Source organism: Panthera leo, chromosome D4 (assembly GCF_018350215.1).
Source record: "Panthera leo isolate Ple1 chromosome D4, P.leo_Ple1_pat1.1, whole genome shotgun sequence".
Classification (NCBI taxonomy): domain Eukaryota; kingdom Metazoa; phylum Chordata; class Mammalia; order Carnivora; family Felidae; genus Panthera; species Panthera leo.
In genome coordinates this window covers 58,902,737-58,924,654 of record NC_056691.1, presented here as the reverse complement: position 1 = coordinate 58,924,654, position 21,918 = coordinate 58,902,737, and the positions used below count along the sequence as shown (strand labels likewise).

Genomic DNA, 21,918 nt, shown 5'->3' with positions numbered 1-21,918 from the left:
CTCTGCAAATTCATGAGGCCTTCCTGGGTCACTAGGAACATGATTTTGATTGATGAGATAGGCTCCTGTGGCTATACATAGGAAGGCTATTTTTTTTTTAAAGCATCTTTATACAAGCTTCTAACACACCCTTATCTTATGTTCCATCATCTGGTTTGGATAGAGCAGAAACTATTGTTCCCATTTTACAGAAGAGGAAACAGGGCCCAGAGGGGGAATGTGACTTACTCAGGGTCACACAGCAAGTTAGTGGCAGAACTGAGACTAGAACCCAGGTCTTCCAACTCCTTTTGCTATGTCATGCTGCTTTCAACCATGTCCCCCTAGTCCTAGAAGAAGGAACAAGGGCTCTTTAGCTGGATGAGAGAAAATTGAGGGACATATGATTACTGGCTTTGATCCAAACCAGAGAAGGCTCCCCAGAAGAGGTGTCTAAGCTGTAGGGTGAGTAGTGGACAGCCAAGGAAAATAGTGTGCATGTGGTGAAAAGGGGGTACAGAGTGAGGGCATTCTAGGCAGCCAGAACATTCTGCACTGGGGCCTGGGTGTGGGGCTGAATTCAACAGTGTTCTGGGGAGGGAAGAGTGGTTGGAAATGAGGCAGGGGAGACGAGCAGAAGCCACCTTGCCCAGGGCCTGAAAAGCCCCTTTGAGATATTTGGACTTTATGCTAAGTCCATCCTGCCCCTGATACTGTCATCACCCTGCAGGCTCTTCAGGGTGCCGCAGGACAGTCTACAGATCCTGCAAGCCACTGAGCACAGGAACAGCCTCTCAGAGGAAAGACATGGCCTTTTGGAAGAAAGCATGGCCTAGCTCCTGAGTTTGAATCTTGCCTCTCCTCTGATCCACCATGAGCATTACCGTCCTCTTCTGTAAAATGGAAACAAGCTTCCCTGACTTGCCTCTCTCACTGGGGTTTGTGAGGATCCGGTACCTTAATATTGCCAAAGCACCTAGTAAGCTGAGGGGCACTGCACGTGTGTCACATGGGAGTCTTGCAGATCTCTGCAGCCTTCTAGAACAGTTAGCAGCAATTGCATTTAATTGCATTTTGCCCAGTCCACTTCCAAAGAGGATTTTAGATGATGTTACCAGGAAAGCATAATATCAGCCTATAGAAAATAAGAGATAATGGTCAGATAAAAAGGATAGGTGATAGTTTTGCTCTCAGGTACCGCGATGATAGGATCTGGTCTGAGCCCTCCAGGAGGGTCTCCCCCCACCCTCCCACCTAGTATACTTACCAGGGATATGGCTTCTGAGTCAAATTCTGGCTCTGCCCCTTATTAGCTATGTGTCCTTTGGACTAATGATACTACCTGTCTCCAAGGTGCAGTAAGGATGAACTAAGGTCATATATATAAAGTGCTTAGTAGTATGTCTGGCACATAGCAAGTGCTCAACAAATGTTTTTTGTTTATTTTTTTAAAGTCCGGTGTGAGAGATGCTATGATGGAGGTACCATGGGTGGCATAGGAGCCCAGCCTCAGGGAAAGGTCTCTTGGAGAAGCAGTGCCCAGGCTGAGCTTCCCAGGAGGAGTAGGAGTTGGCAAGGGGAGGCTATGAGACCGTGGAGGTGTGTGTGTGAAGGCCCAGATGTGAGAAAGGACAGCACGCATTTAGGGAGTTGCAAGTAACTCAGACGGCCAGAGGTTGAGGGGAGGCTGTGAGATAAGGGAGTCAGCTAGCTGAGGCACAGAGGTCTTGCCACAGAGATTGGAGTTTGCCATGAGGCAATGGGAACTCGCCGACAGATTTTAAGCAGAAAACTATGGTCAGATCTGTATGTGAAGAGCTCATGCTGTCAGCTTTCTGGAGAATGGAATGGAGGGGAACTAGGCAAGAGGCAAGATCAATGAGGGGCAGTGGAGAATTGTGATTCAGAAACAGGAGGGGACAGGACAGTCTGAAGAGGTAGGAAGGAGGGCTTTAGGAGGGAGTAGTCAAAGCCCTGAGGCCTAGATTTCTGGCCTGAGTGGCTGAGACAATAGCAGGAACATGGGAGATTAGGACATGAAGAGAGATGCTGAGTTCAGTTCCGGGCATGCTGAGTTTGGAGCATTTCTGACATCTAGCAGAGGTGCTGTCTGGTTTCCTGGGTCTGGGGCTTTGGAGAGAGATGCACCCTGCCATGCAGACTTGGGAGCAGGTGGTAGCTGGGAGTCATCGAAAAGGAGAAATGAAAAGTTACACAGCCTTACTTGGAGCTCTTTTGAACTGTTGCTTCCAGAGGCTTTGGGAAGAAATTGTGCAGCCTGTAGTTCCTTGTGAGTCTCTAGCAAGGAACCTGAGAAACTGATATTCCTGATTTTTGACTTAAAAAAAAAAAAAAAAAAATCCATGGTTTCTCATGAGTACCCAGCATCAGGTACAATTATATGCTAAGTGGCATTCATACAAGCAGGAGCTGTGGGCGTGCAGGGAGTGCAGGACCTGCTGAGCTAGTCCCATGCCTAGAAGCAAAGCCTTGATCCCGTGGCCAGAGGGCAGCCACCCTTCCCTGCCTCCTAGAACATCTCCAGGAGAGTAAGGCTGGCAGAAAGCCCAGTTGCTTGGGACTCCACAAAGAAAACTGTGATGTTTTTCTTGCTGTTTTGTGTATCTTACCATTTTTAGTTGAAAGTCAAGTATCTGGGAAAGTAGAGATTGAGGTCAATCACATTTATGTGTGGAAATGGGCACACTTCTTCTCATGCTAGGCCTTTAGAGGGCCAGGTTTGGGGTCAGTCTAGTCAGGATTAAGCTAGTTCAGGTTTTGTTGTTATGATTATCCTCAGCATTCTTCATGTTCTTCTTTACCTTGTGCTGGTTTTTTCCTCTGCTTTTAGGGTCTTCTCTTTGTTTCTTGGGGGGTTGGGGGGGGGTGCTGTTTCCATGGTCTCACCCTTCCCAGCAGATTGTGGTCACTTGTGGCTCTGGGCTGGTGGGAGGTTTTCTCCTGTGTCCCAGTTTGTCCTTAGTCTTAGGCAGGTGCTGTGTCTATGGGTCTTGGAAGTAGGCACTTTCCAATGGTCCTGCCTCATCCCCAGCATTAGGGAGGTTCTAAATATCTGAGCCCAAGATGGGGTTTTCTCTTTCCCTTCCGTGACAGGGTTTGCTGCCCTTCCCCCTACTGCTGAAGACTTGTTCTACAGGGAAGTTGGGGAGAAAATTCAAAGAGGGGCTTAGTACTTTCCCTACAGTAGTAGCTGCTCTCCTTTTCCCCCATGTCTGTCCTCAGTCTCTTGTCCTGTCCCCCGGTCTTTCCTTGTGAGCCTCTCACGAGGTCTCTGGAGAAGTGGACATACCTACTCCCAGGGCTTCTGCACTGTCACACTGGTTCACACTTGGCCTTCAGCAATGCACTGAACCCTGTAGCTGAATCCTTACCGGTTCATGTGGCTCCATATGCAGCTGTGCAGGCAAGTGCTCCCATCTTGTCTCTTGGGAGGTGCCTGTTTTCCTTGGATTTCAGGCTTGTTGGCCACCCTGCAACCTCAGTTTTCTGACACGTTCAAGAAAGGCTATATTTTTGTGCATTATCTGATTCTGTTCTTGTGGGGGGTGGGGGGGGCGGGGAGCAGTGACTGCTCTGGTCAGCATTCTCTGTCCTAAACAGCTTCCCTTTGAAACTGGACTTCCATTGTACCTTACCCTCCTAGACTTTTTATTTTATTTTATTTTATTTTATTTTATTTTATTTATTTTATTTTATTTTATTTTATTTTATTATTTTTTTTTATTTTATTTTATTTTATTTTATTTTTTTTATTTTATTGTATTGTATTGTATTGTATTGTATTGTATTGTATGTTTATTTTTGAGAGAGACAGAGACAGAGTGCAAGCAGGGCAGGGGCAGAGAAAGAAGGAGACACAGATCTGAAGCAGGCTCCAGGCTCTGAGCCACCAGCACTGAGCCCGACATAGGGCTTGAACTCACAAACTGTGAGATCACGACCTGAGCCAAAGTCAGACGCTTAACCAACTGAGCCACCCAGGCACCCCTAGACTTTTATTTTAATGTAGTCTATTATTTACTAGTAGTGCACAGTTTATCCTGATATAATATGTTTTTACTATTAATACGCAATTGCTTAGAACAATACAAATATATTCTGAATCTTTTAAGTATAACCTGTTAAGTATAACCTATAGGTAATAACCTATTAAGTATAAAAAGAAAATGTAAATGGCAATCATCCCCTTAAATAAGCTCTGTGCTGGGTTGTAGTACCTTGTTTAAATGCTTCCTTGTACCAATGCTTCTTATGTTTCCCTTAGAACTCCAAACTAAGGAGCACCCCAGGATAATACACTCAAGAAAGATTCAGAATGGATAAGAATAGGCCTTTGTCTTATAAAGTGAAAGGGAAAGTGGGGAGGTTATCCTCAGGTGCTTTCTCAAGCAGGTGAATTTTATTTTATTGTTATTTATTTATTTTTTATGTTATGTTATTAAACTTTATTTTGAGAGAGAGCAAGCGTGAGTGGGGCATGGGCAGAGAGAGAGAATTCTAACAGCGTTGACAGCCCCAGAGCCAGACACAGGGCTCGATCTCATGAACCGTGAGATCATGACCTGAGCAGAAATCAAGAGTCAGACACTTAACTGAGCCACCTAGACACCCCTCAGACAAGTGACTTTAGCAAAGGCACATGTGGACCTTGGTTCCATTCGTTGTTAGCTGTGCCCTTGGAACCTGGGGAGACCTCCATGTAACCCCAGTGCACGTAGAGTTTGAAGACCACTAAATCCCATCTTCTCTGAGGGTCCTTTCCATTCCCTGAGCCAGTTGTTCTGTTCACAAGTTGTGAACACGGGGCACGGGGCTGAGCTTAGGTCCAGGTTTTATTAACGAACCACTGTGGCTGGTAAGGAGCCTACAGGGCAGAGGCAGGCAGGGCACAGAGCTCCTCAGCTCCTGGGAGCACACCAGGTGGGAAGAGGCCATCCTTGTCTGCTGGTGGAATAGCAGGGAGGGAGCAGATGGTAAAGAAAGGACTCAGGTGTTCTTTTAAAAAAAGGTTTTTTTAAAAAACCTGTGACAAGAAAACAAATGGCTTTCTCTTTTCTCCCTAGATCGTCATGCTCAGGAATGACATTCACCGCTGCAGAGCGTCAGGCATCTTTCTTCGCTTGGAGGGCGGAGGCTTGATCGCTGGCAACAACATTTACCACAATGCGGAGGCAGGAGTAGACATCCGGAAAAAGTCCAACCCACTCATACTGGTACTTTTCTCTGTCTTCATGCTCTTTTCAGAGTAGCTTCTTTTCAGAAGCCTTTTCTGAGATTATTTAAATAAGTGTTGCCACCTTGAATTTATATTGCTTCCTGTTTGCAAGTGGTTCCTGGCCTTTTCTCTGTGTGTCCTTGTGACTCTCTGTCTTCTTTCTTCACGTAATAGGAATGGCTTTGAATAAGTCACCTCCCTACAGTCTCCTTGTCAGGAAAAAAGAGGACCAGATAGACAGGGAAATGTCACAGAGCACTTCCTCAGCTCTGATAGGTTCTGGTTGGCTTTGAGTTTGAGAAGAATAAAGATACTGTATCTGCCCTGCAAGATACCTGGATCTAACTAAAACGTTAGATCATTCTTCACTATAAAAAGGACATTTATGATGTTTAGTTCTGAAGATTATTTGTCTCATGAATGTTGCGAAGCCATGTGGATTTGATTTTACACCAATGTGAAAGCCACTTGAAATGGTAGAAGATAGGACCAGTGACATGAGAGGCCTTTTTCTGCTCAGGCCTTCCCTTAGAGACACATATTCCAGGAACTAAGGAATGGCCCAGACTTCTTATGGCCTTGAAAAAATAATATCTGCCTTTATGCATAGTGCTTATCACTTTGTATGTATGTATTTATTTGTGGTTTAATCTTTACACAACCCTGTGTGGTAGAATTAATATTCCATTTTATGGATAAAGACATTGAGGCATAAAGAGACACTAAAGATGCCTCCCCAAATCATACAACTAGTGACAGAGCTGGGATTTGAATCCAGGCCGTCCTGACTCAGGGTCAATGTTCTTAACCCATTATATTAGACTGCCCTTGGGGTGCCTGGGTGGCTCAGTCGGTTGAGCATCCAGCTTCGGCTCAGGTCACGATCTCACAGTTTGTAAGTTCTAAACCCACGTTGGGCTCACTACTGTCAGCACAGAGCCTGCTTCGGATCCTCTGTCGCCTTCTCTTTCTACCCCACCACCCCCCATGTGCTCCTTATCTCTCTCTCAAAACTAAATAAACATTAAAAAAAAAAAAATCCACCCTCGCCAATGCAGATGAAGGAAAGTTCCTAACTATGCAGATGAAGGAAAGTTCCTAACTATATTTAAAAAGACATGCCTAGCCAGCGTCCTCTTTCAGCCCCTTCCTCTCACTGTATTTCTGCCATGCAGCTGGCGTCTGATGCACGGCCTTGCCTGAGGAAATGAATGCCACTGTTGCCAGAGAGATGAGAGGAGTTTGCCTTCCCAGGGACAGAGGGGACAGGCCAGTTTAGCAGGTGGAGGGGAAGGGGGCGTTATGTTTCTGTCCTGGCTTCGTGAAAGGGTGTGGGGATGGAAATGCCACTGCTTACGCTTCTCTCTCCAAGCTTTTCGCTTTTCACAACCGTGTGAGGGACTTGTGTTAGGCAGTGGTTGCCCTGGTGAGTCTGCCAAATCCTTCAGGAGAAAATCTGGAAAGTGAGTAAGAATAGGATTGCTTACAGCGTGGAACGTTTTAAAGCAAACTAGAACTTTGCTTCTGTGAAATCGTTTTGGAAGAGAAACAGCTAACTTCCTGGTTTAAGTATAGGAATGTATTTAGGCTCTAAATTAACAGAGTGAAACAATTTTGTTATCATTTATTATGACCTGAAAATGTCGCTGCGCAAAAGCAGCTAACTGGGAAGCAGGAGAACTAGGTTTCAGATCTGGCTCTGCTGCATACTGTATGGCCTTCGGCCAGCATCCCCATGCGTACAAAGAGATATTCGAAATAAATCTAAGGGTCTTTGTTTGTAGCACATACAGCTTCTGTGATCTCATGCCCCATGGAACAATCAGGCTCACCAGAGCCACACCTTTCCACAGGCCTTCCCTGAATGGGAAGTGGGGAGTAGGAGCCAAATGGCTCTCACTCTTCCCTGGAGGTGGCCCGCTTGGGACTGCACGTGGCCAATATTGTCATGTAGTGGGGTGCTGAGCTCCCTGGACCCTGGACCGTGTGGCCTGGCTGGAGTATTGTGTTTGGAGGACTCTGGAGGCTCAGCAGCGTTCAGTAGCATGCCTTGCGGATGGAGAGCAAGAGGCGGGGCAGTGAAGACTCCTCTCTCTGGATTCTCACTTACAGCTTTGCATGTGTGCACCAGGGCAGCAGCGTGGCCCATTCACTTTGTCATGTGCTAGGCAGGGGGCTTCAGGGGCGCTTTCTCCACTGTGTTCACCCCGGCCCTGCTGTGGGCTGGCAGTTGAGCACTCGGTTTCTTGCTGGCAGGTCTGATCTGTCTTCTTTGGTGTCTCCTGTTCCCTTGCAGTGTAACCAGATCCACCACGGCCTTCGTTCTGGCATTGTTGTCCTTGGCAATGGGAAAGGCGTCATCCGGAACAATCAAATCTTTTCAAATAAGGAGGCTGGTATTTATATCCTGTACCACGGAAATCCAGTCGTGAGGTATGTGTGCTGTACCCAGACCATCCTCAGCCACGGTCCCTTCTTTCCTCCCTGATCTCTGCTTCCTACACTGTGACTTTCCTCCATTTGAAAACATTTTTGTTGACTGAAACAACAGTATAGCAAAGCAAGCAAAGGAGACTCCACCCCGATCCCACTGTAGTAACACAGGCACTTTTGTTTGCATTTCCTACCAGTTCTACTCAGCAGACGTTACTGAGCACCTCTAATAATGATAACAGAGGAGCACTCTGCTCCCCCAGAGCTCACTCTAGCATGGAAGACATACGTGACCAGAAATAACTCTAAGACAGAGACGGCGTAAAGATTTCCACTTACCTGACAACTCTGTTCGGTTGAAAGCAGCTACTTAAGATGCTGTGTTAAGATCCAGGGGCTGCATCTGGCCTCAGCACAAAAGCGTGCTGTGATGGATCAGCCATGCGAGTTGTTAGGCGAGAAGGGGCAGTGGCATTGCCGGGAGCATGGGGCTGCCATCCCAGCTCTCGAATGGGGCAGGCTGATAAATGCTACTGAAGTGCTCCCAAGGGAGACAACCATTCTACTGGGGGGATGTGGGAAGGCCTCCTTACAAAGGGGCGTTAGAGTTGGACTTTGAACTGTAGGTAGAACATGGACTGTCATGGATATGGGAGTGGGCATTCCTAGTAAAAGAAACAGCATGAACAAAGGCAGCAGAACACGGCAGATTCAGGGGTTGGCTAATAGTCCACTGTGGCTTGAGAACCTGTCTGACGCAAGTTGTGATCTTGGTATAAAATGTTTTAAATTGGGACTATCCCAGAAAATTGTGGGTCCTGTGGCTGCTGCAGCATGATCTGTATCTCCGTGGCAGAGTGGAAGAGGTGATGAGAAGAAAGCTCAGGGCTGGAGGAGGAAGCCTTATGTGGACCCAGCTGAGGAAGGTGGCATTTAAAAATTTTGAAACAGAAGACTCACACAGTTATGTCTTGCTTTAGGAAAATAACTGGAACAAATGCGCAGCAAATATATTCTGAAGTGTTTTTTCCCCTTGATTATTCCAGATGTGCTTTTCCATATTGTTGCATGGCGTTTATCAGTTTTGGAAAGTTTCAGAACATTCCATCTTTTTGATATTCCATAATTTTTGAACCAGTCCTATTACTGTTAGGCATCTATTTTTTTTTTTTTTTTTTTTAACGTTTATTCATCTTTGAGAGACAGAGAGAGAGCATGAACGGGGAAAGGGCAGAGAGAGGGAGACATCCCTCTTCGGAGAGGGAGACATTCTTCCAAGAATCTGAAGCAGGCTCCAGGCTCTGAGCTGTCAGCACAGAGCCCAACGCGGCTCTCATGAACCATAAGATCATGACCTGAGCCGAAGTCAGAGGCTCAACCGACTGAGCCACCCAGGCGCCCTAGTTAGGCATCTATTTTTGACTGTTACAGACATCTTACTGAAAACAGTTAGTGGTCACAGAGTTCTTTCTCCATCTTTTGCATTATTACCTTAAGAGTATGTGTTTATACATATGCTTGCTATAGATTTAACACACATGTAAGTGTTTACTGTCTATGTAAGGGGACAGTGATATAAAAAGTGTGTAAGAACAGTCTCTGCTCCATGGTGTTTACGGTCTCATGCCGGAGATGGACCACAACCATGAGGGAGACTCATCAAAACAAGTGCTTTAATAGGTCTTTGTGTAAGTGACAGAATGACAGAGGAGCCAGCCATAGTTTCAGCTGAGCGAGTCAGGGGAAGAAGGCACGAGTTGTGTGTAAAGGATAGGTAGGATTTTGTGGCCAGGGAGATGGCATTCTGGGCTCAGGGGCAGTGAAATTCCAGGATGTGTCTTGGAAAAATGGTATGAAATGTGGTGCGTCTGCCACAAGAGGCCCAGAAGATTGAGTAGAAGAGCAGCCTATGAAGGCAGGTTGATGCTGGAACACAGAACCTCTGATACCGAGTATGATCTGCAAAATAATGACTCTCCAGATCAATCCACTTCCTAACCCTTGGAACGTGCAAATATGTTATCTTTCATGGCAAAAGAGATGTTGAAGATGTGATTAAATTAATAACCTTAAAATGGGGAGACCATCATGGATTATCCAGGTAGGCTCTTCTGTAAATCATAAAGATCCTTAGAGGGAAGCAAGAGAATCAGTCGGGAGGAGGAAATGTGACAGTAGTAAGCAGAGGTCAGAGTGATGAGACTGTAGGCCAAGAAGTATGGGCGACCTGTAGAAGCTGGAAAGGACAAGAAATAGATTCCCCATAGACCTTCCAGAAGGAACATAAATCTGCTGCCACCTTGATTTGGTCCTGTAGGACCCATTTTGGACTTCTGACCTCCTAAACAAGAAGGTAGTAAATTTGTGTTGTGTTAAGGCACTGTGTGTATGGTAATTTGTCATAGCAGTCACACACCAAATCTGGGAAGTTTGGACTTTACCCTGTGGGTGCTAGGGAACTGTTGAAGAGTTCTGAGCAAGGACTGTTACAGTCAGATCAGTGTCTTGGTTTTTAAAACAGAATCTCTTTGAGGGGCTCCTCCTGGCTGGCTCAGTCAGTGGAATGTGCGACTCTTGATCTCGGGGTTGTGAGTTTAAGCCCCTTGTTGGGTGTAGAGATTACTTAAAATCTTTAAAAACAAAAAACCAGAACCTCTTTGAGAGAATAGGTTGTGTTTTTTTCCCTTTATGTTTCTTTGTGATGGAAGGTAGGGATCTGGGGGAGGGTACAGAATGAATTTTGAAATCCCCGAAGTAGCCTGGATAAGGCCATGGCAGTCTTTTTTGCCAGTGAGAGTTTTATAACCCTTTGTGTTTCTCTTTTTGCCTTGGCTTCAAGGAAGCACAGGGTTCAAACTTTCTCATCTGCCATAAACATCCTACCATTGGTTCTTGGAACAATGATTTGTCCCCTTTTCCTAAATGTTTTCTGATCCCTCTTTTATCTTTGTTTTGCTCTTCCTGCATACATACACTCTCCAAGTGCCCACAGGTCTCTTCTGGAGGTGAGATTTGTATTAAACTATACCAGCCATGCATTTGCTGCTATGGCACAGCTCTCAGAAATATGGATGCCCTAGCCCAGGGACTATGTCTGACCGTGAATTCTAGAAACCCACAGTAACCATCTGCTGACTGAATTGTAACCAGATCAAAACAGATTCTTTAGATCTGAGGGCAAAAATGGAGATGTCTTTAACAAATGATTTCTCTTGTTCCACTCAGATGCATAGGTAGGTGCAGTTGACATTTGGCTTCCCCAGCATCAACATACTTTGCCGGGTTTTTTCCCCAAAGATGTAAACCATTTGGACCCTGCCCTAGGAGATGGGAAAACTTAGCCAACTCTTACTCAGTAATGTTTTGTTGGATGCCAGGCCCTGAGTTAGGCTCTAAAGAGCCAGGTGAATACTGGACCTAAATCCCTCAGCCACATGGTAGGAAGTAGGAGGGTTGTCTCCTAAGAGAGGAGGCAGGTGCCCTTCTAGGAAGAAAGGAGGTCACAGCATTCCTGTTAGTAAAAATAACAAACAGCAAATGTGTGTCTTCCAGGGATAACCCAATTGTGCTAATGTCCAGGTGTGACTGGCTTTGTTTTAACAGGCAGGAAACTGAGGTGCAGAGACAATGCATGTCCTTAACATGCTCAGGTGTCTGGTGTTTCATTCGCAAGGCCTTTCCATGGCAGTGAGGGCTGCGTGTTTCTCTGAGCAGGAGCATGTTTTCCTGTATCCTCCACATGTGGTTCAGCCAGCCCATGAGGTCTCACATACACATCCTCTGATACTCTCAAAACCCCCTTTTAAAAAATCTGGTTTTCTTTTTTTAAGGCATGTCATCATTTTATGTTGTCTTTCAGGGGATAGGTGATTAACAGAAAATAAGATAAAGAGTAGCTGTTGGATATGAACAGGGATTGTAGGCTCATTACAGGCAGAGACTCTGACTCAGCTTTGGGCACAAATCACGCCCAAAGAAGCTTAACACAGCTTCCTAGGAATCCTTGACATGACCAGTTGTGGACTTGTCACCTGTGCACCACGATGGCATGCGTTTCAAACAGCTTGCGTGTGAGCGACAGTCAAGAGGCCACAGAAACTCGAGTAGCATTGTGATTGTATGGCATAGTTATTGATTTAGTTCTGGATCAAGTTGTCTGCAAGTTCACTAAAGATTTATAAATGGCTTCTAGGACTGCAGAAATGCTTTATGCCCCTGTGGACTTGTGTTGTTTGGGGAAGGCCACAAAAGAAGGTAGTCACCTGAGCAGGCATTGGCTTTGACATATGATAATGGTCTCATCTTATTCTTTTTCCTTGCATTTTAGCGGGAACCACATTTTTAAGGGCCGTGCAGCTGGCATAGCAGTGAACGAGAATGGCAAAGGCCTCATCACAGGTAAGGGTGGGAAATGCCTAGAGCCGTGGCCAACCAGGCAACCAGCAGCTGAGCCAACATCCCCGGCCTTGCCCCTGCCCAGTTCTTTACCTCAACAGCCTGGCCACCTTCTGTCTTCGTTGCTGTTCTGTACACTGGCCATGCCAGCCTCAAGGAGGGCTAACAGGGAGGGAGTGTCTGCTCTTTGCCAGGCCCGCTGCTTACAGGATCTCACTGGAAGGCTCACATAACACTGTCAGAAACATTTATGGCACACACACTGAATCCTTCCTCTTGGCTTTTGTATGGGCTTATGCCTGCTCAGGAAACCCATCCCCATTTCCCCTCCACCTGGCCAACACCTGCCGAGCAGATCCTTTGGGTCTCAGCCTAAATGTCACTTCCTCAGGGAAGCCTGCCCAGACCTCCCACTGTACACATAAACACTCGCTGTACCCAGAAGGCATGCTCTGTGGGACGTCTTACTTAATTTCTTAGGGATCTGTGTAAGGTCAGTCTCCTTTAATATAAGGCGGTAAGTTCGCTAAGACAAGGATCAAGTCGGTGTGGTACATCACTGTAGCCTCAGCACGGAGCATAGCCATACCTGGGACATAAAAAGAGGTTGGTCCAGTAAATCCCTCTGACTGAATCCTGCCTTCATTTATCAGATGTTTATTGAACACACAAGGTATGCAGGAGACGGGGATACATCAGTGAACAGAACAGTTCTGTGAACAGCAACCCTTGGGTTCCTGACATTTTAGGGGAAAATAAACATGTACACACACACACACAAGAGGCGTATCTGTGAGTGATAAGTGCTCTAGAGATAATTATAAACTTTGATATATTTACATAAATGTATATTATATGTAAATATATAATATGTAAAATGTTATGTTTATATGCAATAATTGAAATAATTTATTGAAATTAATTAAAATATAGTGATAGAGGGACTATGTGGGTATTTAGGATTGTGTGGTCAGGGCAGGCATTTCTGAGAAGGCCAGACCTGGGTGACAGGACAAAGCCTGAGAAAAGAACCGGAATTATAAGCAGGGCCACCTGTGAAATACAGTTGGCATGCCTGGGGAGCAGAGGTTACTGGTGTGACTGGGTGTGGTGAAGGAGGAGCAGGGAGTCACAAGTCAGACAGGGTCACAGAGGCGGGAAGGGGCCAGTCACATAGAGTCTCCTGGGCCATTGCACTCCAGTCTCAGGAGACTGAGAGTCTACCCAGCCGTAGTATTGGGAATATCAGTATCCCAGCACCAACCCCCTGACTTGTGACTCTTCGGCCCACTCCCAGAGAGGTGGTGGATGAGGAGAGGAAGGCTGTGGTCAGTCCAGAGCTGAGCCTGAGAAGGACCAGCTTGTGCCTCCCCAGGCTGGTGGGGGAATGGCTGCATTCTGCCTCAGCCCTCCTAGAAACAGCCCCGAACAGCCCTGCCTGGCCTTGGTCCAGAGACTCTAAAGCCAGTTTATTCTTAGTTGTTGGTCCTTAAGGCCACTAGGTACAGCGGGTATTAGGAATATAAGAGAGCACAAGAAAGATACAAACCTTGCCCTTGAGGAAAGAAGACAGCACTCAAGTCCCTGAAAAGCCAAATACCAAGCAAGATTCGGGATGCTGATTGTTGACAAGGCAAGGCCTGGTGTCCTGGTCCAGAAGGTCCTTTCTCTCAGCTGTCTAAGTCCTCATGGCCAGTGTGGGTGGTCCTTGGGTCTTGACCCTCTCTTCTGCCTCTCCATAGAAAATGTCATCCGTGAGAATCAGTGGGGAGGTGTAGACATCCGTCGAGGAGGAGTCCCCGTCCTCAGGAGCAACCTCATCTGCTTCGGCTACTCAGATGGTGTGGTCGTGGGAGACGAAGGCAAAGGACTGATAGAAGGAAACACCATCTATGGTGAGGCGCATGTTCCTGGGGGAACGGGTCTTGGGTCTAGCCCAGCCAGGGAGGCAGGAAGCCCAAATTCCATCTTTAGCTTGTGGGTCCTGAGAAAGTCACAGTCTTCCCTGGGCCTCAGAGACCTCCTGAAGAACAGGTTGATCTCAGGCCACAGCGACACAGTCCCTCTCAGAGTACAAGAGCCTCTCATCAATCACCTTGTAACCCACGGGATCGGTGAAACAGAGAGCTTCATCCCCATCTAAAATCACAAAAGTCAGGAGTTGTGTAAGGACGGAGCCATTTAGGCACTGATGTGGGCATCTGACTCCTCTTACCCCTTTCTTTTGATCTAGAGAACTAGAAATAGAATGGGAGAAATAGGATAGTCCTAAAAAAGAAACTGTTCTCGCTCATGCTGTGACTTTGAGCAGAGCCTTACTCTCTGGACCATATCTCTAATTATTGTTATTTACCCCATTTTAAAGATAAGGAAACTGAGACACAGAGAGGCTCAATAACCTGCTGAAGGTCACACAGCTAGGAAGTGATAGGGCTGGCATTCAAACTGAGGCCACCTCCATCTCTATGCAGGAAGGGGTTGGGCTGGGTGAACTCTGAGGACCCTCTGGCAGTGTCACTCTGGGCTTCTGTGCTCTGGAACTGTGGCCTTGACAGTTCTCAGAGCACTTTTACACCCTATGGAAGTATCCTGGTTGTGAGACTGACCTGGTTGTTACCCTCTTATATGAAGGTGAAGCCTCCAGCCATAAAGTGATTTGTCCAAGGCCATTAGCACGCCAGGGACTCTTGTCTCCCAGGCCAGTGCCATCTTTGCTTCACCTCTTGGGGAGACACTGGGTGCTGCCTCACCCGCTGCTCAGTGTCCATGACCAGCCCCTTTCACCATCCCAGCTAATAAGGGCTGTGGTGTGTGGATGATGTCGTCCAGCCTGCCCCACGTCACCAGCAACCACGTCAGCTACAATGGCCTATATGGAGTGGCAGTGTTTAGTCAGAAGGAGGGTTCTGGTGAGTTCCCTGGAGGTCACGGGGCCCAGGAGAACTTCAGCGAGGATGGGGACGCCATCCTTTGGGAGACAGAGCTGGAGAAGGACGATGACCCACTGCGCCGGCCTATCGCCATAGCTCTCGTGGAGTCCAACAGTATTAATCACAACGGAGGTGAGTATCCCCTGCTCCAGAGCCTTCCGTCCTCACACTGTCTTAAGGACCCTTCCCGCTTGGTTGGCTACTGCTTTTGGCCACTTACCCAGTACCCTGGACCTCTGGCCATCACCTTCCCTGAACTTAAATCCACCTTTCCTGCCCCCCTATGTCACCTTGCTCATGCTGTTTCTCTTCCCTGAAATCTCCTTTCCCCCATCCACACATCCCAAACAACTTGAAGTTCAAGGCCCACTGTGAATGCACCCTTACCCTCTCACCCCACTGGCACTTCCTGGGGGCCTGGGACTGGATATGTTTCTGTGGCTGTTTTGTCAACTCTGACAGGCTGTGAACTTGAGGCACGGAGCTGAATCCCAGTCTGTCGGCACCCCTGCCCCAGCAGATCCCACATCCCACACCCGGCATATACATTTCCAATCTGAGACACGTTCCCCACATTTTAACATCTAATAATGTGCATTTCCAATTGATGGCATATCGTGGTTTAATTGGCAATTTTTCTTTCTTGTACAGAGATAAGAGTGGGTTTTAAATCCACAGGTTATCTTAAATTTGGAAAGAAAAAAAAAAAAAACAACAACTTACAGAGTTGATCTAACTCCAGGGCTCCCAAACCTGAAGGATGATTAGAGCCACTGTAGAGGGCTGATGAAGGAAGTCTTGTTAAAAGAAGGCTCTTGGACACTAGCGAGCTCTTGTCCTGGGGAAGGCAGAGGGCAGGGAAAGTGGGAGCCAGCAGAAGATGAGTTCTGTCCACTCCTAGTTCAGGCTTTCTCCACATGGCCATGCTGTCCAGTAGGACAGGCAAAGCCACATAAATTCACAGATACTTGATTTATTCTCCACCAGACAGAAGCAACAGGCAGGTGGCATGAGAGGTTGGAATTTTCAGACTCCCATGTGACCCCTGGTGTCGTCCTCCCCACAACCTCCTGCCAATGCCTCTTGCTCTTGTGGGTGGATATCACCACTGGGGAGTCCTCCTCCTCTTCACCTCCAGGTCCCCCTGCCATGCTGTCTCTTTTTGACCAAGCCATGCGGCTCTAAGCCTGCTGATTTTGTGGGGTTTTTTTTCTATAACCATGTAGTGTCTCTAAGCATATACAACCCCAAACATCATTTTCTTTCCCAAATTTCGAACATTTTAGATACTTAATAAAATTACAGAATTTCCCTTGTAAAGAAAATTTCCCAAAACAATAGGGAGGCAGATGCCATCCAGTACAAGAAGAGAAACATGCAGAACAGCTGTCCAGCAGGTGGACCTGTCTGGAGGGGGAACAGGCAGACTTAAGCAGGGAGTGAGCGCCCCATCACAGATGACAATATCGTAGGAGCAGGCCAGCACAGGAGAGCCACATGGGCAGCTGAGCCAAAGCAGCCTTCATCACCTTTTCCTGTTTACTGAGGACTTAGTTCAGAAGGAACAGAATTTCCCTGATGCTCCAGGGTTTCTTCCTGCTCGGTTTGTCATCCATCCTGAAAGATGTGACTCCCAAGGGCTGGTTCCGAGTGTTGCTGCCTCTTCCCCACCTCTCTCCCGGGATGCACAATTCCACCAGGGTTTTTCCTGACTGCCGTTGTCAGGACTGACCCTGCTCCCTAACCCCTCCACCCGCAGCCTCAGGACTGTACGTCCAGAGCAGCGAGGCGCTGCACGTCCTCACCAACGTGATCCATGCTAACGGAGACAGAGGCATCACTGTAGCCCAGAGCAGCCAGCTCACCCGCGTGGCCAGCAACAGCATCTCCTGCAACCGGCAGAGTGGGGTCAAGGTCGAGGCCCAGTGCAAGGTGGAGCTCCGGGGCAATGGTATCTATGACAACAGAGGCCATGGGATCATCACCAAGGGCGACAGCACCGTGGTCATCGAAAATGACATCATTGGCAACCGGGGCAGTGGGCTGCAGCTGTTGCCCAGGTCCGACACGAAGGTGTGTGTGTGCGTGTGTGCGTGCGCGCGCGCTGCATGTGCCAGCACAGGGCCCAGCCCTAGGACAGCCCTTGCACCCTCTCTACTGAGAAGCCCGAGGCACCTGGCACTGCAAGGGACATCATTCCTCCTGTGCAAACCCAGCCTGGTAGACACAGGTGGGGCTTCACACAGGAAGAGGGACAATGTGAACTAAGCCCTGAAGGATGGACAGGAGATAACCAGCAGAGAACTAGGATGGGGGTGTGTCCAGGGGTATCGTTGTGGTCTCCAGGTCCAGCTCAGGGCTATTTCAGCCCCTCCCCCTAACAGAACAATCTCCCACAGGACCTAGTATGCACTGGGTGCTTCATGAGGGGGCCTGCGTGCACACTATTCTCTGCGTCCCTGCGGTACCCTCCCCCTTGTCTGCCTCAGCCCCACAGCTGGGCTGTCAAAGCCTTCCCTGACCCCCCAGCCTGTCTGAGGTACCCCTTGTCTGGACACCAGAGGTGCTATTGTTTCCCACCTCTCCCCGCCCCCCCCCCCCGCCCCCGCCCCCGCCCCACCTCACACAGCACTTCCTATATGCTCCTCTGCCTCTTTGTCCACGCCCCCAGAGATGAGCTCTGAGCTCCATTTTTATGCAAAGCACTACACTGGGTGCCAAACCGACCCAGTCCCCACACTTGAGAAATTACCATCCCGAGGCCTCTTTTTGGCTCTGCAGCTTCATGAGTAGTGACTCCGGCAAGGAGTAAAGAATTTCCTGGGCTCTGCATCTGGGCACTGTGGAAGCAGAGGAAAGGAGCAGGGACACGCTCCTGCCTCAGTCGAGGTGCCAGTGGTCCTTGCCACTGGTACAGTCTCTCCTTTCTGCCAGGCCTTTGTACGTTGTTCCTTCTTCCTGGAGCAGCCATTCCCTGCTCTGCACCTGGTAAACTTCTACCACTTACCCATCACCTCCTTCGGGAAGCCTTCCCTGGTTCTCCTACCTGATCTCAATATCCCTTCCCTGAGCTCCCATGGCTCAATGCTGACCTACCTTAGCAATGTCTTACCCCTCAGGTTTATAACTGGTATTTCACTTACCTGGCTCCCCAACCAGTCTGGGAGTCCCCAGGGTGTGACAAGCTCTGGCTGTCTCTCCCAGGTGATAAAGAACCGGATCCATTCATTCCGGGCCTACGGCATTGCAGTGCGGGGCCGCGCCAAGGCCCTGGTGCAGGAGAACATCATCTTCCAGGGCAAGACCAGCAAGACGATCTTTCAGCAGATCTCAAACAACCGAGAATGTATCATGCAAAACAACAAGTTCTTGGTGTTCAAGAAAAAGTAAGTGTCTGGGATCTGCCTAAACCAATCTTCTAGAACCACAGGGAGGCAACTAGAGAAGCCAGGCCCAATGATGCTGGCTGTCTTTGCTCCCTGCAGTCCTGCCAGCTTCTGGCTCTGGTCACTTAAAGGCCCGTGCTCGGACTTTAGTCAGGCCGGTGCTGAGGACCTGCGTCTGCCTCCTTGGGAGAGAACAGGCTTTAAGAGTCAGGGGGGTGTGATTTTAAATCTCAGCTCTGCCAGTTTCTTGCGCAAGGCACTCAACACCTTGAGTCTTAGTAAAATCCAGTTAACAACGTCTGCTTTGTAGCACCAATTTAAGATACAGTCAAATCGTGCGACCTAGCACAAGATCTGAGGTATTACAAAGACGTTCATTGCTGCTGCTGTCACTTATTTATGATACCTCTGCCTCCGTGTACAACTGCTTCACACTTATCTTCCCTGAACCTCCCTGTCCCTCCCTGCTCCCCATTTCAGTGACCTCACCATCTGATCTATTCTGGCAGCAAAACCTCTGTGACCGATTTCTCCCTAACATCAGAGTTCAGTCAGTCATTACTAGGTCCTCTTGATTCCACTTCTGAAATGTGCCTATATCAGGCACCTTTTCTCCCCAACTGCCATCACCCCTGCTCACATCTCAGCACCCTTCACCCTGACCTCTGGCCCCTGTTGCCAAGGTGCTGTTCTGCTGGTGAATGGATGGACTCTGTTCTGCTTGGTTGGTGCTTTGCTACACTGGTTATACAGGTAATAACTGTTATACCACTGCTGCCACATTCCTCTCGCACTGGTGACAGCCCTGGCTGCCAGATGTATCCGTCTAAATCGGCTCTGCTCATGTCACAGCCCTGGTCAGAAACCTTTGATGGGTCCCCTTTTCCTGTAGTAATGATCTCTATTCCTTTTTTAATTCTACACACGCTCAGCAAAAATATTGAGGAAACCTCATATATGTTTTATACAGTCATAACTTATAAAAAAAAAAAAAAAGGAATTCTAATCTTTTCTGGACAGAAAAGCAGATATGATCCCAGCAGATCATATCGTGGACTCCCTGGGGTCTGCTTCCTCCTGTCCCTTTGGAGACCCCAGGATACAGATAGCACAGACCTGGCAGCCTGCATTATCCACCATGCACTGTTGAGTCCTGATTTTCCTGTCCAAGCTTGCTGTCTGCTGCCAGACTCAAATGCTGGCAATTCTTTGGACACAGTAGCTAGCTCCTCACCATCCACACCTTTACAGTCCTACTCGTTGTTACAGAATCATCATAAAAATGCACAGAATATATGGTTACTGGCTTAAGCAACTTAGGATTTGGGGTAAGAGGTGGTCCCTTGTAACTCAAATGACAGAAAGCCCCGACCAAAGCTTTCCCTGACCCTTCAAAATCTCTGTAAGATCCTGAGGGACTGGAAACCTACCAATTCCTGTCCCCTATAGCAGTTTCCAAAATGTCATTTAAGGAAATCGCACAGTATGTAGTCTTTGGAGCCTGGCTGCTCTCACGTAGCCTAATGCACCTGAGATTTGTCCGTGGTGTCACATGTTGTTCATTCTGTTTGTTGCCAAGTGGCGTTCCATTGAATGGATGGACCACACTGTTTATCCGTTTGTCAGCTGAAGGGTATGTAGTTCCTAATTTTAGGTGATTATGACTAAAGCTTCTGTATACACGCAGGTCATACACCTAGGAGGGAAATGAAAGAGAAAAAGTCACCGACCTTCTCCAGAGCCTTATAGAGATGGGGAAGTTGAGGCTTACTTGTCCAAGGTTACATGCAGAGCTGGAACTAGAGTGCAGGACTTTTGCCCCCTAGCTTCCCACACATCCCACCTCCTTGAGCTATCACTGATTTGGAGGCAGAACCGACACCCAGATTTTGAACACCTGTATCTCGAGCCTAAGGTGAGATGGTGTGGGGCATTCGGCAAATGCTCCAGACTCTCACAGTTCATGGACTGTCGTTTTGCACCTCTAGGTCTGATACGTGGCGCCTGGTGAACCCACCAGCAAGGCCTCACCTTGAAAGTTCTCTCCGAGGCCCCTCTACAGCCCACAGTGGACAGAAGGTGACGGCCATGGCGACGAGGATCACTGCCCGCGTGGAAGGTGGTTACCACAGCAATCGTAGCGTCTTCTGCACCATTCTGTAAGGAAGGGGAGCCGCGGCGTGGGGCGGCTAAGGGCGGTGCAAAGACTCCAGGAGCAACAACCCCATACCCAAGCTCAGGCTCGGGCTCTGATGGGTGTTCAGCCGAGCTAGGAGGTCAAGGCAGCATCGGGATGAAAGCAGCAGCTGAGGGGCTCCGGCCCTCTCTCAGTCCTCCTACTCACTGCACCCCGGAGAAAACAGGCTTCCGGGCTTCCTGGGGACTAAGAAAAGAAACAGATTGGTGGGTTTCCTGTCACTCAAGCTCTTATAGAAGTTATGAAGAGTTGGGGAAAAACGATACTAAAGCTTTGGTCAGGTCTCTCTGAATGACAGGGAAGTGTTGTTTTACACACACCAAACCCAGACTCTTGTCAGGGAAGAGCAGATTTACTCCTGAGGGAGGAGGTGATTCTAGTAAGGTGGAAAGAGATAGCTGCCCCAGAATTTTCCCCTTTCCTGGACCTCTCTCGATCCCTACAAGCACATGGCCACACGCTCCTGGCTCTCTGCAGAGGCTGGAGGAGTTGAACTTGGTTCCCTTCAACTTAAACTTGAACTGTGAGGGGGACAGGGAGCCCTCTGGAAAGGCTGCCCTACGATGACAAGGGACTTGCTGAAAAGAGGAAAGCCGTGTGGAGAAGTCCTCCTTTCAGCGGCCCAGGTGCCCGGCTGGGTGGGGCAAGGATGCACGAGACCCCACTCTGCCCTCAGGGAGCTCCCAAACTCAGGAGGATACTGGCTCGAGGCCCTGCGTGTACCCGCACCAGCCGCCCTCCTGGGCACTGGACTGGTGGAGATGGAGGTGCCCAGGGCCCCTTGTCTGTGTCCATGTTCTCTCATGGATGACTGCCTGCCTTTACTGACCCTACCACAGTTCCCCACTCTGTGCCTTGGCTCATGCTCTGTCCTCTTCTTGGCATGCCCTTCTCACCATCTGCACTTGTCCACACCCCACCTAGTCTTCGGGGGTTTAGCTGAGACACTGCCTTCTCCGCAGAGCTCCCCTCCCTGCAGTGACAGCGCCTTCCGCCCTTCCCGCTCTGAGGCTCCACCGCCCTTTCTCTGCCCCCTCTCAGGTATGGAGCACTTTCTGCCTTGCTTTGGAGTTTTCTAGGCCCCCGCCTGTGAGCTCCCTGAGGGCAGGACCTGGCCTCAGTCTGTTCCCAGTTCCCAACCCAGGGTTGCCGTGGGGGCAGTAGCCTGAGGGAGGGGAGGAAGGGCCTCCTAAAGGGCTTTACTGAACTGTACTGTGAACGTGTCAAGGTCCCAGAGCCAGGTGGGCTCAGATCCCACCTGCTTGAGGACGGGGGGCTGAATGTAGCACTGAGCAGCTCAGCCTGGACAACCCCCTCCCACTCGGCCTTTCATGTGGGGCCTTCGCCAGCCTATAGGGGGTG

At 48.6% G+C, this 21,918-nt stretch overlaps 1 protein-coding gene and 1 long non-coding RNA gene across 2 annotated transcripts in view; one reads left to right on the top strand and one right to left on the bottom strand.

Annotated features, from left to right (window-relative positions):
• The window catches only part of FBXO10 (F-box protein 10), a 52,903-nt gene extending 32,055 nt beyond the window's left edge, over positions 1-20,848 (top strand). The window contains exons 4-11 of the mRNA XM_042913586.1: positions 5,064-5,213; positions 7,512-7,648; positions 11,976-12,046; positions 13,786-13,938; positions 14,836-15,105; positions 16,733-17,046; positions 18,178-18,359; positions 20,348-20,848. Of these exons, the coding sequence (XP_042769520.1) occupies positions 5,064-5,213; positions 7,512-7,648; positions 11,976-12,046; positions 13,786-13,938; positions 14,836-15,105; positions 16,733-17,046; positions 18,178-18,359; positions 20,348-20,522 (1,452 nt within the window). The 3' untranslated portion in view covers positions 20,523-20,848. The remainder of the gene's footprint in view (positions 1-5,063; positions 5,214-7,511; positions 7,649-11,975; positions 12,047-13,785; positions 13,939-14,835; positions 15,106-16,732; positions 17,047-18,177; positions 18,360-20,347) is intronic.
• On the bottom strand, positions 13,917-18,253 carry LOC122205312. The gene is made up of 3 exons (XR_006195994.1): positions 18,117-18,253; positions 16,839-16,928; positions 13,917-14,182 (listed from the first exon to the last, which is right to left on the bottom strand). It is a non-coding gene; the product is annotated as an uncharacterized LOC122205312 (long non-coding RNA).
• Positions 20,849-21,918: the final 1,070 nt, after the last annotated feature.